The 13,629-nt window shown below is 50.8% G+C and overlaps 1 protein-coding gene across 3 annotated transcripts in view; it reads left to right on the top strand.

Annotated features, from left to right (window-relative positions):
• Positions 1–13,629, top strand: part of ACVR1 (activin A receptor type 1) — a 45,820-nt gene that overhangs the window by 16,064 nt on the left and 16,127 nt on the right. For 2 of the 3 annotated variants that reach the window (XM_033065066.1, XM_033065067.1), the window contains exons 2-3: positions 12,377–12,450; positions 12,972–13,238. In XM_033065066.1, the coding sequence (XP_032920957.1) occupies positions 12,399–12,450; positions 12,972–13,238 (319 nt within the window). In that variant the 5' untranslated portion in view covers positions 12,377–12,398. Of the gene's footprint in view, positions 1–7,210; positions 7,304–12,376; positions 12,451–12,971; positions 13,239–13,629 lie in introns of those variants that run through there. The other variant, XM_033065065.1, reaches the window with a different exon arrangement.

Genomic DNA, 13,629 nt, shown 5'->3' with positions numbered 1-13,629 from the left:
TAGTGGTGTGTGCAGTGCTGCAGAGCCGGGGTGGCTGTCCCTGGAAAGCAGGGCTGGGCTGGCAGTGCCCGGTGCCAGCTGTGGGGCTGGCAGCTGTGGGGCTGGCAGCTGTGGGGCTGGCAGCTGTGGGGCTGGCAGCTGTGGGGCTGGCAGCTGTGGGGCTGGCAGCTGTGGGGCTGGGGCCACCAGTGACCCTGGGCACTGACCGTGGGGAGCAGTGGGCTGCCTTCAACCCCCTTCCCCTGGTAAAAGGGAATCCTGACCCCTCTGGGGTCCTGCTTGTCCTCAGCCCTGCTGTGGGCTTTGGGGGATGCAGAGCTCTGAGGGGAGGGCTGTTGGTCAAACATGCTTTGGGGTCAGGCGGCCCTGGGGCTCTCACCCACACTGCGCTGTCCTGGAGCACCAGGGGAGCTTTGAAGCGTGTCTGTGCCAGGAACTCCTTATATTCTGAGTTGCAGAGTGGTTTGGGCATGTGTGTGCTGGATTTCTTCTGGAGGAGACTAAGCTGCAAACTCTGTTCCTGGTGTATGGCACATGTGCTCTGTCCTGGAGTGTGGGTGTCGAGTTCTCAGCCTCTTCTGGGCAGCCACATGTGGTAGCACCTTCCAGTGAAGAGACCAAGGTCAATCCCTCTGAAGTAAGAGCGCTGAAATGCGTGTTAGGAGTACGTGTGCTGGCCAGAAAAGGGATTCCCTGGATTAGTCCATAGGTTATATGTCTAATAGCCTATCCATTTTCTGTGTTATATTAAATGCATAAATATACTGTGTCCTGTGTCTCTCATACCTGTTTGTCCTGTCAGGCCTATTTCTAAAATGTATGAGCAGATTATTTTTAATTAATCACTGAAGTTCTGCTGACTTCCTCCTTAATGTTTCCTTTTTTCCCTCTTTCATTACTGAGCCTAGGAGGTAACAGCTTTGGTCAGTGGCCCATCCCTGCTGTGCTGCAGGGTCCTTTGGGGCTTTGTGGCCTGTGAGAATGGAGGGGAATAGTGCTGACACTGAGGCACAGAGGAGCTGAGCTGCTGCAGTCCTGGATCTGAATCTTGGTGTTTGCTGCTTGGAGCTGGGATAAACTTGTCCTCATCAGTTTGTGAGAGTCACTGGAAGGAGGGTCTGGGTGGGAGGCAGAGAGGGGAGCAGTCGTGTGGCAGACTAAGGGATCTTTGGAGCAGCACAGTGCTGGCCAGCTGGCCATGTGTGCCAGCACAGGGTTGGAGTGGTTTAACCCTTTTTGGCCTTGTTTTTGTCTCCCAATGGCAGCAGATGTCTGGAGCTGGCTGGCTGACCAGCTGTGACGGTGTGTGCATTACCTGGCACCCCAGAAATGCCATCCTTGGAGATCCCGTTGGGCTGGGATGTGCAGGACACGTCAGCACGGAGGGCCTGTGGTCTGTCTGTCTGTCTGGTGGAGGGATGCAGAGGGATCTGGGTGTGGGAGACTGCTGCTGCCTACCTTTGTGCTGCTCGCATTCCTCACCCGGCCCGCGGGCTGCACTGCGCCGCCTTGCTCATGTGGTTCGTGACTCAAGCCCAGCCCAGATGTGTTCATGCCCGGTCTGGCCTATTTTCTGAGAATCATTTTGGATGCCTCAGTCCATTTTATTGTGGTTTTCTTAGTGTCTAGTCCAGCTGAAGTTGAGATGATTCCTGGTCTAATTGAATGCCCACAGGCAGACACGGCAGCCTCTGCTTTCCCTCTGCAGCTGTGTTCCTGCTAACTTCAGAGCACTCACAATTAGAGCCACGCTGGTGAGAACCTGGGGTAGGGTTTTGATGATGCTTTTTTTTTTTTTTTTTTTTGGTGGAAAGTTCTAAGAGCATGAAACCCAGAAGAATCTGTCTTGTAGGCAGAAGATGACTGAAAATGCTGAAGGTTTCTGTGCAGTCAGATCTGACCTTGTTGACCAACCTGACTTTCCATTTCCACTGACCAGTGAGTGGTAGGGACATGGAAACCTTTTGTACTGACTGTTGGATCTTTCCTTCAGCATTATCTGTCTGGCAGGTTGATGACAGTTACCATCCAGAGTATTCAAAATTTATTTCCTCAAGCCTTTGACAGTGCTTTAGTGCTTTTTGACCCTTTGTAGGAGCAGTTTGTGTAGCGGGTTATTTGTGGGACATACATTCAGTCCTTTAACTTGAGTTTTCGTCTGAGGAAAATGGCTTGATGTTGGTGGAAAAAGAGTGGGATGGCTGCCTGCCCTGTGTGAGAGGGCTGCCTTGTGTCCTGCTCAGAATGATCCCTTCCTCCATCACAGCCCCTGGCGAGCAGGGCTGCTGGCCCACAGCCTGCTGGTGCTTGCTGTGTTGGTGAAGGTGTGTTTGTGTCGCTGTGCTCAGTGTGGCACACCCAGGCATGGCTGGGGCTCTGGAGGGTGGGCCTGGGGAGCACCAGGGGATGTGTGTGACAACTCACTGGAACCAGCAGTGGCCTCATTCCCTGCTCCTGGGCAGGCTGTGCACAGCTCCAGAGCCAGGCTGCTCCCAGAGAGGGCTGGAGCTTCCACCGTGCTCCACATCTGCAGCTGGCTGTGTGTGAGGCCAGCCATGGGAATTCACCTGTTAAACAGGGATGAGGCTGGCTGCTCTTGGCTTCTGCAGCAGCAATTAAACCAGAAGTCTTTATGAATCTGTGGAATGGTTTTCTGAAGATCTGCAAGTACAGCTGGGTTTGGCAAGGCCCTGTGAGATGTGTGAGCTTGGCAGCGTACAGCTAAATAGGTGGGAAGGGAATAATCCAGACAGCCTTGATAAGAATTGTCAGAATTGTGTGTAATCGGGGTACATTTGGTGCTAGGAGAGGTGACCAGGTGCCTGATGACTGGGCTGAGGGGTGAATAGCAGGCACTGATGGACATCTGTGGTGGGGAGCTCTGTACCAGGAGGGACAGAAGGGTTTGCCCAAGAGGTCCAAGTGGACACAGCTCTAACAGCAACTGAGGAATGCCAGGACAAAGGGATTTGTGAAGTTCTCGAGCTGTTGTAGGACACAGGCTTGATTGTTGGATGGCTCAGTGCCCCAGGTGAGACTGGCACAGGTAAGATATGAGTGAGACAGGGCCTGTGGTGGTGAGGCTGTGGTGAGAGGGGCAGGATGCTTTGGGGGAGAGAACAGAGTAAAGCTGTGAGCTGCAGCACTGAGGTTAATGCTGCTGATGTGGGAAGAGCAGAAATAACACTGGAGGATGCAAGGATGGAGGAAAGCCTGAGCTGGTCTTCCCCTCAGTGCATTCTCCAAGTCAGCTTTGGGCTGCATTCCCCCAGTGCTGAGTGCCCCTGGCTGGTGTTCCTGGATTTCCTGGTCACCCTGCTCGCCAGGTCCGTGTGCACACTGCTGCTGGGAGAGGAGGCTGCTGTTTGTATCTCGGATTTGAGAACAGGATTGTGTGGCTCTGGCCTGCCCAAACAGGCAAGACCAAACTGTGGAACAGTACTGCTGAGATTCTGGGGTGGTCTAGCATAATCTCTGAACATCTGAGTTTCTCATGCAGCAGGGTGTTCCTCCTTCCTGGGATTGCTGATTGCAGTCAGTTTTCTGGACTCCAGAGCCACAGTTACTGAAATCTGTGCTGAGGAAATGCTGTTTCATGCCTTGTGCCTGTGGAGTGTCAGGAGCTGCTGCTCTCAGGCCCATGGCCCTGATGTTGGTCACTTTTCTCTGGCTGGCTGGGACCGGGAGCAGTTCAGCAGAGTGAACACCTGAGTTCTGCATGTCCCTTAACCTTTCCTACCTGGTACAGCCCGTCATTCTGAGCAATGCTGCTCTAATCCCAGGGTGATCCCTTAGCAGTGAGCCCGAGGTGTGAAGCCAGGCTCTCTGTCTCTCCTCTGCCATGCTGCTGTGCTCCTCTCCCTGCCCTGCTCAGGTTTATAGATTTATATATCTACACAAATAAAATACATGTATGTTTATCGTATTTCCAGCCTTGATGGTTCTGTTTAACTAGGCTGTGTTTGCTGTGTCATGCTGCCATTGTATTCTGACTATGCAATGAAATTAACTACAAGAAGAAAAAAAGTTTTGGCTAATTTTAATCAAAATACTCCGAACTGCACTCAGGGTAGGGTACTTGGGCTGAAGGGCAGAAGTAGAATGTTCTTGTGGTGATGACCCTGTGAAAATAACTCTGGAGGTTCAGGCTTACCCAGGGTAAATCTGCAAAATCTCGCTGGGATTATTGATGTGCAAATGAGGGTCCTGCTGGAGTGAAATATCAGCCTAGCTGAGGGCTCACCTGGAGAGTGCTGGGGCCAGGGGAGCTCCAGCAGCCTCCCTCAGTTCGGCTCTGAGAGATCTGGCCTGATAGTGGCAGGGACTGCGAATAAAAAAGCATTTGCACCTCCCTAGGTCCCTGCATGTGTGAAAACACACTGAGGTTGTAGGGAGATGCTACTTAATTAATGCATGTGTAGGAACTAGACGACATTGTTATCTTGCAGCAGGGCATGCCCCAGTGAGAGATGGTCCCTAAAAGCTCTGCACATCATCAGACCGGGCTTCTCTGCAACCCAGAATAAAGAAATGAGTATTCTAAATTTGTGTAAAGGAAAACAGGGAAAACCAGGGGAAAGAAAACCCAGCTCTTTTTAAAATTATTTTTTATTAAAAAAAACCCAAACAGTACTTTTGCTGGTGATGACCAAGCCAAAGATTTGTTTTTGGAAATGTTTGTTTTGGTTGGCTGGAGTGTTCTGCAGAAACTCCGAACAGTCAAGCTGTGTAATATTTAACTAGTTACTAAAAAGCATTTGAAAATGATTAGCAGTCAGTGATCTCATTTAGACTGTGGGTTCAGCTGTCTGGGTTTCTGGTTGAGATTACAGCGCAGCCCTCTGGCAGAGCTGTGCTTATCTGGGGGGCAGGGTTTGTTTGGGTGCAGGGGTTATTTGGGTGCAGTGCTTTCACTGTGGGGCGCTGCTCTGGCTCATTTGGGGTGCAGGGTTTATTTGGATGCAGTGCTTTCACTGTGGGGTGCTGCTCTGGTTCATTTGGGGTGCAGGGGTTATTTGGATGCAGTGCTTTCACTGTGGGGTGCTGCTCTGGTTCATTTGGGGAGCAGGGTTTATTTGGATGCAGTGCTTTCACTGTGGGGTGCTGCTCTGGTTCATTTGGGGTGCAGGGGTTATTTGGATGCGGTGCTTTCACTGTGGGGTGCTGCTCTGGTTCATTTGGGGTGCAGGGTTTATTTGGATGCAGTGCTTTCACTGTGGGGTGCTGCTCTGGTTCATTTGGGGTGCAGGGGTTATTTGGATGCAGTGCTTTCACTGTGGGGTGCTGCTCTGGTTCATTTGGGGAGCAGGGTTTATTTGGATGCAGTGCTTTCACTGTGGGGTGCTGCTCTGGTTCATTTGGGGTGCAGGGGTTTATTCATGTGCTGTGCACATGGGCTGGGACTTTGTGCCCCCCTGGTTTCCCCTGCCAGGACAGGCAGGATGCAGGAGCAGGGTGTGATGGGCAGTCCCAGAACGCCTGGAGTTGTGTTCCTGCCTGAGCTCCTCCATCACACTGCACAGATAACATCTGCAGTAATCACACTGGTGCTGGCTGGAGGAAGGCAGGCCAAGGCTTGGAGAGGGAGGCTTTGAGTGAGTAAGTGGAAAGTAAGTCACTGTTACTGAGTGCATTTTGGGTTTGTGCGGCTATTTTAATCCTTTTCACCTAAACTATTCAGAAACAATTTTATAGGCACTTCCCGATAATCAGCAGTTGACAATATTTGTGTTTTGGGACTCACAGCTGCTGGGTAAATCCAGGTGTTGTTTGGATAGAGTTTGTGTCTCCATGGGCGGTTTTGTGCTGAGATGTGAGAGCACGGTGTCTCTGGAAGGAGAGCCATTCCAGCAGGATTCCAGGGGTGCTGTCCCTGCCTCCTCAGCCCAAGGCTCTGCACAGAGGAAGTCACACACGTGGATGGGGATTTTCCTCACTTTGTGGGCATCTGGAATGGCTTTGGCAGAGTGGTGTTCAGGGCTGTCTGTAGCTGTGGCTTGTGTCTAACAGGGAAGGTCTGAGGAGCTTTGCAGCTGTGCAGTGGAGCCTTTCTCCTGGTAGTCACAGAGTTCCATGTTCCCCTGTGAGCTGTCTGTGTGCCATGTGGGAGAGAGTACCTGCACGGCAAGGAAATGTGTGTATTATGTACATATGTGTAATAAAACAGCTTTGTTGGTACCTGCAGTGCGTGAGAAGCCGCAGTAATTCACTGTGTCTAAGTGTCTGAGCAGATAGCTGAAGGTGAAACCTGCCCCTGAGCAGTGCCTGGGTGGCTCAGGGTCTGCAAACCCTGTGTTCACAGTGTGCTGCTGCTGTGCCCATGTGGAATTGCACAGCTCTGTGCAGGTGCTCCCAGCAGGACAGGATCAGTGAGGCACAGACAGGACCCTGAGTGAGGCTGTGATGCAGGCTCTGCAGGGAAAGGCTGTTCTTGGGGCAGTGCTAATCCCTGACAGAACAAATGATAGGGAAAGAGACACACGTGTCTTCAAAGGCACTGGGAAGCTGCAGATCGATTTAAAAGTGTCTGTGCTTGTTTCAGTGCTTGAGTAAGCCGTGTGTCAGTGGGTTGCCTAAGACCCCTGCACTGATGCAATACCTGCACAGCTCCTGAGCTTTCCCACTGGGCAGGTGCCTGCTGTGTTCTGCCTCCTGCAGCCTCAGGGAGGTTCTGCTGCCCACTGAAATCACTGAGTGCTTGTGCTGGAAAAGCCCTCTAAGATCATGAAGTCAGATCATTCTTCCAGCAGTGCCGAGGGCACCACTAACTCAGTGTACCACATCCACACAACTTGTAAATCCCTCCAGGGATGGGGACTTCACCACTGCCCTGGACAGTGCCAGGCAGGCTGTGCAAGGCTGCACAACCCTTTCCATGGAGGAGTTTTCCCCAGTGTGCACCTGAGCCTGCCCTGGTACAGCCTGATGCCTTTTCCTCTTGTCATGTCCCTGTTCCCTGGGAGCAGGCTGTGTTTATTTTTTATATGATGCTTGTGCTTTGCTGCCTTTTCCTTTTCCTCTAAGAACCAAGGGGTTGGCTCTTTGTGAACATGTCAGAGTTACTGACTGGGAGAACCTTCCAGGACACTTTACACTGTGTAGTTGCCTTTTGTGTGGTGGTTTTGTTCTTACTCAGCAGTGCTGTGATTTTGCTTTGTACACAAGTACAGAAGAACCAGCATCCCATCCTTCACTCTTTCTGTGTTTGCAGCCACTTGAATCCGAGACATTTGGTCTTTCTGGGTGGCACTTTGACACATTTTTGGAGCTGTGAAGCGTGGATGTGTGCCTTGTGCCTTTGCAGGTGGGTACCAAATGCAGTTGGTAGCTGGCTTCCATTTCTGAATTCTGGCAACCAAGTTGATACCCTAAGAAAGGACTGCCAAAGTTGTTGCTCTCTGATGCAAGGAATGCCTTTGTGGGGCTGCTTGGGGGTTGCACCTCCTTTGTGTGAGCTTCAATTAAAGAGCAAGCTGTGAATTATTGCTTTTAAATGCACATTATTCCTTCTGAAGACACAGCTGTGGGTGAATTCAGCTCGTGTGTGGCTGTTGTGGATGGCACAACTGTGATCCAGTATTATGGATGTTTTCTTTTGATAGGAATCTGGTGAGGTACATGCAAAATATGTACAGCCCTTGGGCTGTTGGCAGAGGGCCAGTGGGACTGCCGGTGATATCTGGGTGCTTCTGATCTCATCCGGAAAGTCTGAGCCGGTTCGTGTTCCCATGTCTGTGTCGTATGGAGATAAACGCAGCCTGGAGTCCTGCGCTAATGGGCTCGCTCTGCCTGCCAGTCTGTGCTCTCTGGTGGCACTGGGACCAAAGGCCATCTCCCAGCTGCCTGCAGGGCTCCTTGTGGTGATTTGGGTTGTCTCAGCTGGTTCTTCCCTCCCCTGTGCTGCTGTCCCAGCAGCCCCAGAACTTCACCCTGCATTGCTGGCAGGCCATACAGCAATGATTTGGCAGCACACAGTTTTCTTAGGAAGAAAGGAGAGAGCAATATTAGCTGTGAGAATGGAGCAGGCATTGGGGTTTCAGGGTGGATTTTGCAATGTTGGGACTTTATGACTACAAACCATAAGAATTCTATTGACTCTGCTGCCTGGACCAGTTGTGTTGTCTGTGTTAGGCTGGGTGTCCTCACCAAGTGTTTGATCTGCCTTGTGCTTGGCCTATTGTTCATTTGGGCTTCCAAAGCCAGTTCAGAGGACTCCTTTGGGATCCAGAGCTGGCCTTGGAACAGATGCTGGCCTGCCCAGGAGCCAGGGTCCCTTCCTTATCTGCACTGCATGGCAGGATTGTTTGGAAATCTGGGAGCTGCCACTTGGAAAGAGACTTGTCCATCCAAAACTTTACCATAGCAAGTTCTGTTTTTCAAATGATAATGTACTGTTGCAGGAATCACAAAAGATTCACTTTTCCCTGTATGTGGCTGAACCTCAGACACAGTGTCCTGCTCCAGCTCTGCCCTGTGGTGTCCAGGACTGCTGCATCTGGAGTATGGCATGGGATGGGGAGATCCCTGCTATCCCTCTGTGGGTATGGAGAGTGGCACAGGGCAATGGGATCCCTGTTATCCCTGCATCCTGTGTGGCTGGGATCCCTGTTGTTATCCCTGCATCCCTGTGTGTCTGGGATCCCTGTTGTTATCCCTGTGTGTCTGGGATCCCTGTTGCTATCCCTGTGTGTCTGGGATCCCCGTTGCTATCCCTGTGTGTCTGGGATCCCTGTTGTTATCCCTGTGTGACTGGGATCCCTGTTGTTATCCCTGTGTGACTGGGATCCCTGTTGCTATCCCTGTGTGTCTGGGATCCCTGTTGTTATCCCTGTGTGTCTGGGATCCCTGTTGCTATCCCTGTGTGTCTGGGATCCCCGTTGCTATCCCTGTGTGTCTGGGATCCCTGTTGTTATCCCTGTGTGTCTGGGATCCCTGTTGTTATCCCTGTGTGTCTGGGATCCCTGTTGCTATCCCTGTGTGTCTGGGATCCCTGTTGTTATCCCTGTGTGTCTGGGATCCCTGTTGCTATCCCTGTGTGTCTGGGATCCCTGTTGTTATCCCTGTGTGTCTGGGATCCCTGTTGCTATCCCTGTGTGTCTGGGATCCCCGTTGCTATCCCTGTGTGTCTGGGATCCCTGTTGTTATCCCTGTGTGTCTGGGATCCCTGCCCATGTTCCCAATGCCCTCTAGTGGCTCCTGCTGCTGTGCTGTGGTTCCACAGGGAACGGCCTGTAGCTCCAATCAAATGGCAAAATCTTTGTGTTTCCAAAGGAAAATACCTTTTGTGTATTTTTCCATTCCCTTGGGGAAAAAAATTCTTGTGAATTCAGACACCAGATATGTCATGGATCTTTAAATCCACAGCAATTTTCTGTGGGAATTTATTAAAGAATGTTTTGTTTCTTACATTGAAATGTATATTTTCTTTCTCTCTAAACAAGCAGTAGCTGGAAGGGCTGTGCTTGCTGCTGTCACTAAAACCAGGCTTTGTTGCTTATGTCTGTGCATGAATTCCTTTGAAAAAGTAATTTTCTTTAAGCATTGGGAACAATACCTTTGAACTCATGCTCTCCAATAGTTTTTGAGGGAAAATTAGTATTTTGTGAAGGTCAGTCTCCATCCCAGCTCCTTCCCTGTGCAGTGTCCAGCAGAGCTGACCCACTGGAGGTGTGGCTGGGCCAGCCCAGGGCTCTGAGCCCTGCCACACTGCCCAGGGTGTCCTGGCTGCACACACATGGTGCAGCTCTGGTTTGGTGCTGGGGTGTGTGACACAGGGGCTGGGTGTGCTGCAGGTGCTGCAGGTGTGCACAGCTCTGCTCAGCAGGGCAGGTACTCCTGAGGCTTTTGGGAAACAAATGGCTGCAAGAACATTCATGGAAGCAGGGCTTAAATTGAGTGAGGTATTGGGCTGTTCTCCTTAGGAGGACCATGCATGCTGTGAAATGCATAAAATCTGTTTAAAGTTCAGTGTGGTTTGTGGGCCTCTTTGGGGGCACAGGTCTGATTTCCATCCTCATCCTCCCTCTGAGAAATACAGGGCAGGGGCTTGTGTGTACAAATGTACTTGTGTGTATTTGTGTATATACAAATAGACTTGTGTATGTACAACTATAGTTGTGCATGTTTATTTCTTTGTTTTCAGGAACTCAAATAAACTGCTTGAAAAGACACCAGATGAGTACATGACACAGGCAGAGTTTTCCTGGTGTTTCCTGGTGTGTGCTTCCTGTGCCTGCAGTCCCACAGTGTAGCCAGGATGGCTCTGCTTGGGTGTTAGGCTTGGTTTGGGGGATGGCTCTGCTCGGGTGTTAGGCTTGGTTTGGGGGATGGCTCCCTGCTCAGGTGTTAGGCTTGGTTTGGAGTTTGGCTCCCTGCTCAGGTGTTAGGCTTGGTTTGGGGGATGGCTCCCTGCTCAGGTGTTAGGCTTGGTCTGGGGGATGGCTCCCTGCTCGGGTGTTAGGCTTGGTTTGGAGTTTGGCTCCCTGCTCAGGTGTTAGGCTTGGTTTGGGGATGGCTCTGCTCATGAGTTAGGCTTGGTTTGGGGGATGGCTCCCTGCTCGGGTGTTAGGCTTGGTTTGGGGGATGGCTCCCTGCTCAGGTGTTAGGATTGGTCTGGGGGATGGCTCTGCTCAGGTGTTAGGCTTGGTTTGGGGGATGGCTCTGCTCAGGGGTTAGGCTTGGTTTGGGGGATGGCTCCCTGCTCATGAGTTAGGCTTGGTCTGGGGGATGGCTCTGCTCATGAGTTAGGCTTGGTTTGGGTAATGGCTCCCTGCTCATGAGTTAGGCTTGGTCTGGGGGATGGCTCTGCTCAGGTGTTAGGCTTGGTCTGGGGGATGGCTCTGCTCAGATGTTAGGCTTGGTTTGGGGGATGGCTCTGCTCGAGTGTTAGGCTTGGTCTGGGGGATGGCTCTGCTCAGGTGTTAGGCTTGGTTTGGAGTTTGGCTCCCTGCTCAGATGTTAGGCTTGTTTTGGTCCTGTTTCCAGTGCTTTGCTGAAGGTTGAATGTCAGCAGGTGTTAGGGATCCTTGGGGTGTGTCAAGGACAGGTGAGGGACGTGTCCGTGGGGTTGGGTCCCTGAAGGGACAGGGTTGTTCTGGGTGGGGAGGTGCTCAGTGCTGCCTGGGCCTTTCTGTCAGGGCAAAACCTGAATACCTGGGTCAGAAATTCATGATCATTTTAACTGATGACTAATCAATTACTGAAAACAAATCCGTGTCAGGAAATAAATACAGAAGTAATGCCTTTCATCACTGAGCACTTAAGAAGTGCTAATGATTTGAAAAGGCACAACAGAAGAGATCTGAAAGGAAAATGGCAATATCAGATTTATTTTCAGTTTTCATCTGCTTCAATTAGAATTAAATCTGAAAAATGAAGACAAATACCTGCACGTAAGGGGCATGGTAATGGCTCAGTGGCTTATCAAGAGCTTTGGTTTGCACCTACTGCTTCCTGCTGCTTTTGGCTGGAGTTTGTTCCCTGTGCCTGGGCCAGAGACTCTCTGCAGGAACCCCCAGCACAGGGCAGACGAACCATTCCAATCACCAGCCCTGCCTGTTGGGTTAGAGCCTAAGAAACCACACAAAAGTTTCTAGAAGCTTGTTTCACAGGAAAAAGTGGAGTAAAGGGTGGTCTGTTACTTTCTTGTAAAGACCAAGTGTCACAGCACAGACTGGAAATACAAAGGGAAATTCCCTCCTTCGTTTCCTGTTCTAGAGGGAGATGTGCTCTGCTCTATGCAGAAATCAGCCTGACCTGTGCACAAGCTGTGGTTCCCTGTCTGCAGCAGCAGGGAAATGGGCTTGGGCCATCAGAAGGAAAATCCTTGGAGAAGCAACTTCAACTGGAAAATTACTCTCAGGGAGCAGCATCTTCCTTAAATACATCTCGATCTTTTTCTTGCCATCCAGCAATGGTTTTTTGCTGGTTAATGGAAGTTATTCTGAGTTTTCTGGTGGAGATCTTCTGTGTTTCCCCTCAAAGCCCAGATAATAGAGTTTTACAGACCACCTTCCCAGTTCACAGTACTTTAACTTTTTAATAACTGGTTCAAAATTACTGGTTCAAAAATCTGTATTACATTCCTGCTTGGTATTGGGAGGGCTCATACTTCCCTACTACAAGTTTTTTTGTATCTACACGGTACTTACATGGGATGTCTCTGTGAATCTAGAAAGACATTACAGTAAATGCATTAATTTTTTTCAGTAAAGGAAATTATTTAGGAAACAAGACAGAGTTAGAAAGGAGCCCAGTCAATGTTGGGTTGTGTTTTGTGTAAGGAATTGATGTGAGACATTGCTGAACGCTGCCCCTGGGGTGGCTGTGTTCAGCCAGCAGTGGAAGGTCACAGAGCTCTCCTCTCTCCTTTCTGCAGCTCCAGGGTGGTTGATGGAGTTATGCTTCTCCCTGTGCTGATGGTGATGGCGTTCCCATCTCCCAGCTGGCAAGGTGAGTGCAGAGGGGGCTCAGAGTTCCCAGGGGTGTTTGGTCACTCTCCACCATTGCTCCAGTTTGGAAAGTGACCTCTGTAACTGCCCTACAGGAGCTTTTCTGACACACAGTGTGTTTAGGGCTTGCCTCAGAAAAAGGGGAATAGTACTTCCATTGCCATGGGAAGGCAGGAATGGTTCATTTGAAGATCTCTTGGATGTTCTGAGAGATGAGCCCCTGAAAGATGTGTACTTGCTGCTTCACAACCAGCCTTTGGAAAACATTGGCTTTCTGGAGTAACTTGGTTTTCTCACTTTTAAATTTTAACTTCTCGAGAGAGGTCTCTTGTGTGTGCTGTGGCATATCCCTGTCAGCTGAAGCAGCTGAATTAGAATCGTTACCTCCTACTTAGTGGTTCTTCAGCACTACCTGAAAACAATATCCCTTCCCTTAAGCAGGTTCGATTGTCTCATGATTACCTCTCGCTGAAGCTGTTAAGGACAGGATGATGTTTTTTCCTGGATTCTTCCCTTTTGCAGACGATGAAAGGAAGCTGAAGATGGTTCCCTACGAGTGTGTGTGCGAGGGCATCTCCTGTGGGAATGGGGACCGGTGCCAAGGCCAGCGCTGCTTTGCCTCCCTGAGCATTAATGATGGGGCTAAGGTTTACCAGAAGGGCTGCTTCCAGGTCTATGAGCAAAGGAAAATGACGTGCAAAACTCCTCCATCCCCCAACCAGGCCGTGGAGTGCTGCCAGGGACACCTGTGCAACATGAACATCACTGCACAGCTGCCCTCTTCCAAAGGTGAGAGCTTCATCCACCAGCAGTGCATTTCAGAAGGAGCTGGGGCTGGCCTTGGTCTGCTGTGCTGGAGAGAGAGATGGCTCCAGTGCTGGCTGCAGGAAGGGTTTTGGGGCACAGGATGCCCTGAGTGCCCTGGTGCCACCCTGCAGGGTGTGCCTGGGGTCAGCAGGGAGGCACTGCCTGTGGGAAGTGGCTGTTCCATGGGGAGCACACCCTCTAGGCAGGTGTGCTCCCACCTGGCTGTACCCTCCCACCTGGCTGTGCTCTACACCTGGCTGAGCCCTCACACCTGGCTGTGCCCTCTCTGTCATGCTGGGTGGGTACTGACATCAGGGTTGGTGTCAATACTAATGGGTTTAAAGACTCTCTCTGGGAATCTGCACATTAATTG

The sequence above is a fragment of the Catharus ustulatus genome, chromosome 7 (genome assembly GCF_009819885.2).
Source record: "Catharus ustulatus isolate bCatUst1 chromosome 7, bCatUst1.pri.v2, whole genome shotgun sequence".
Lineage (NCBI taxonomy): Eukaryota > Metazoa > Chordata > Aves > Passeriformes > Turdidae > Catharus > Catharus ustulatus.
The sequence above is the reverse complement of the archived record's forward strand: the minus strand, read 5'-3'. Positions and strand labels throughout refer to the sequence as shown.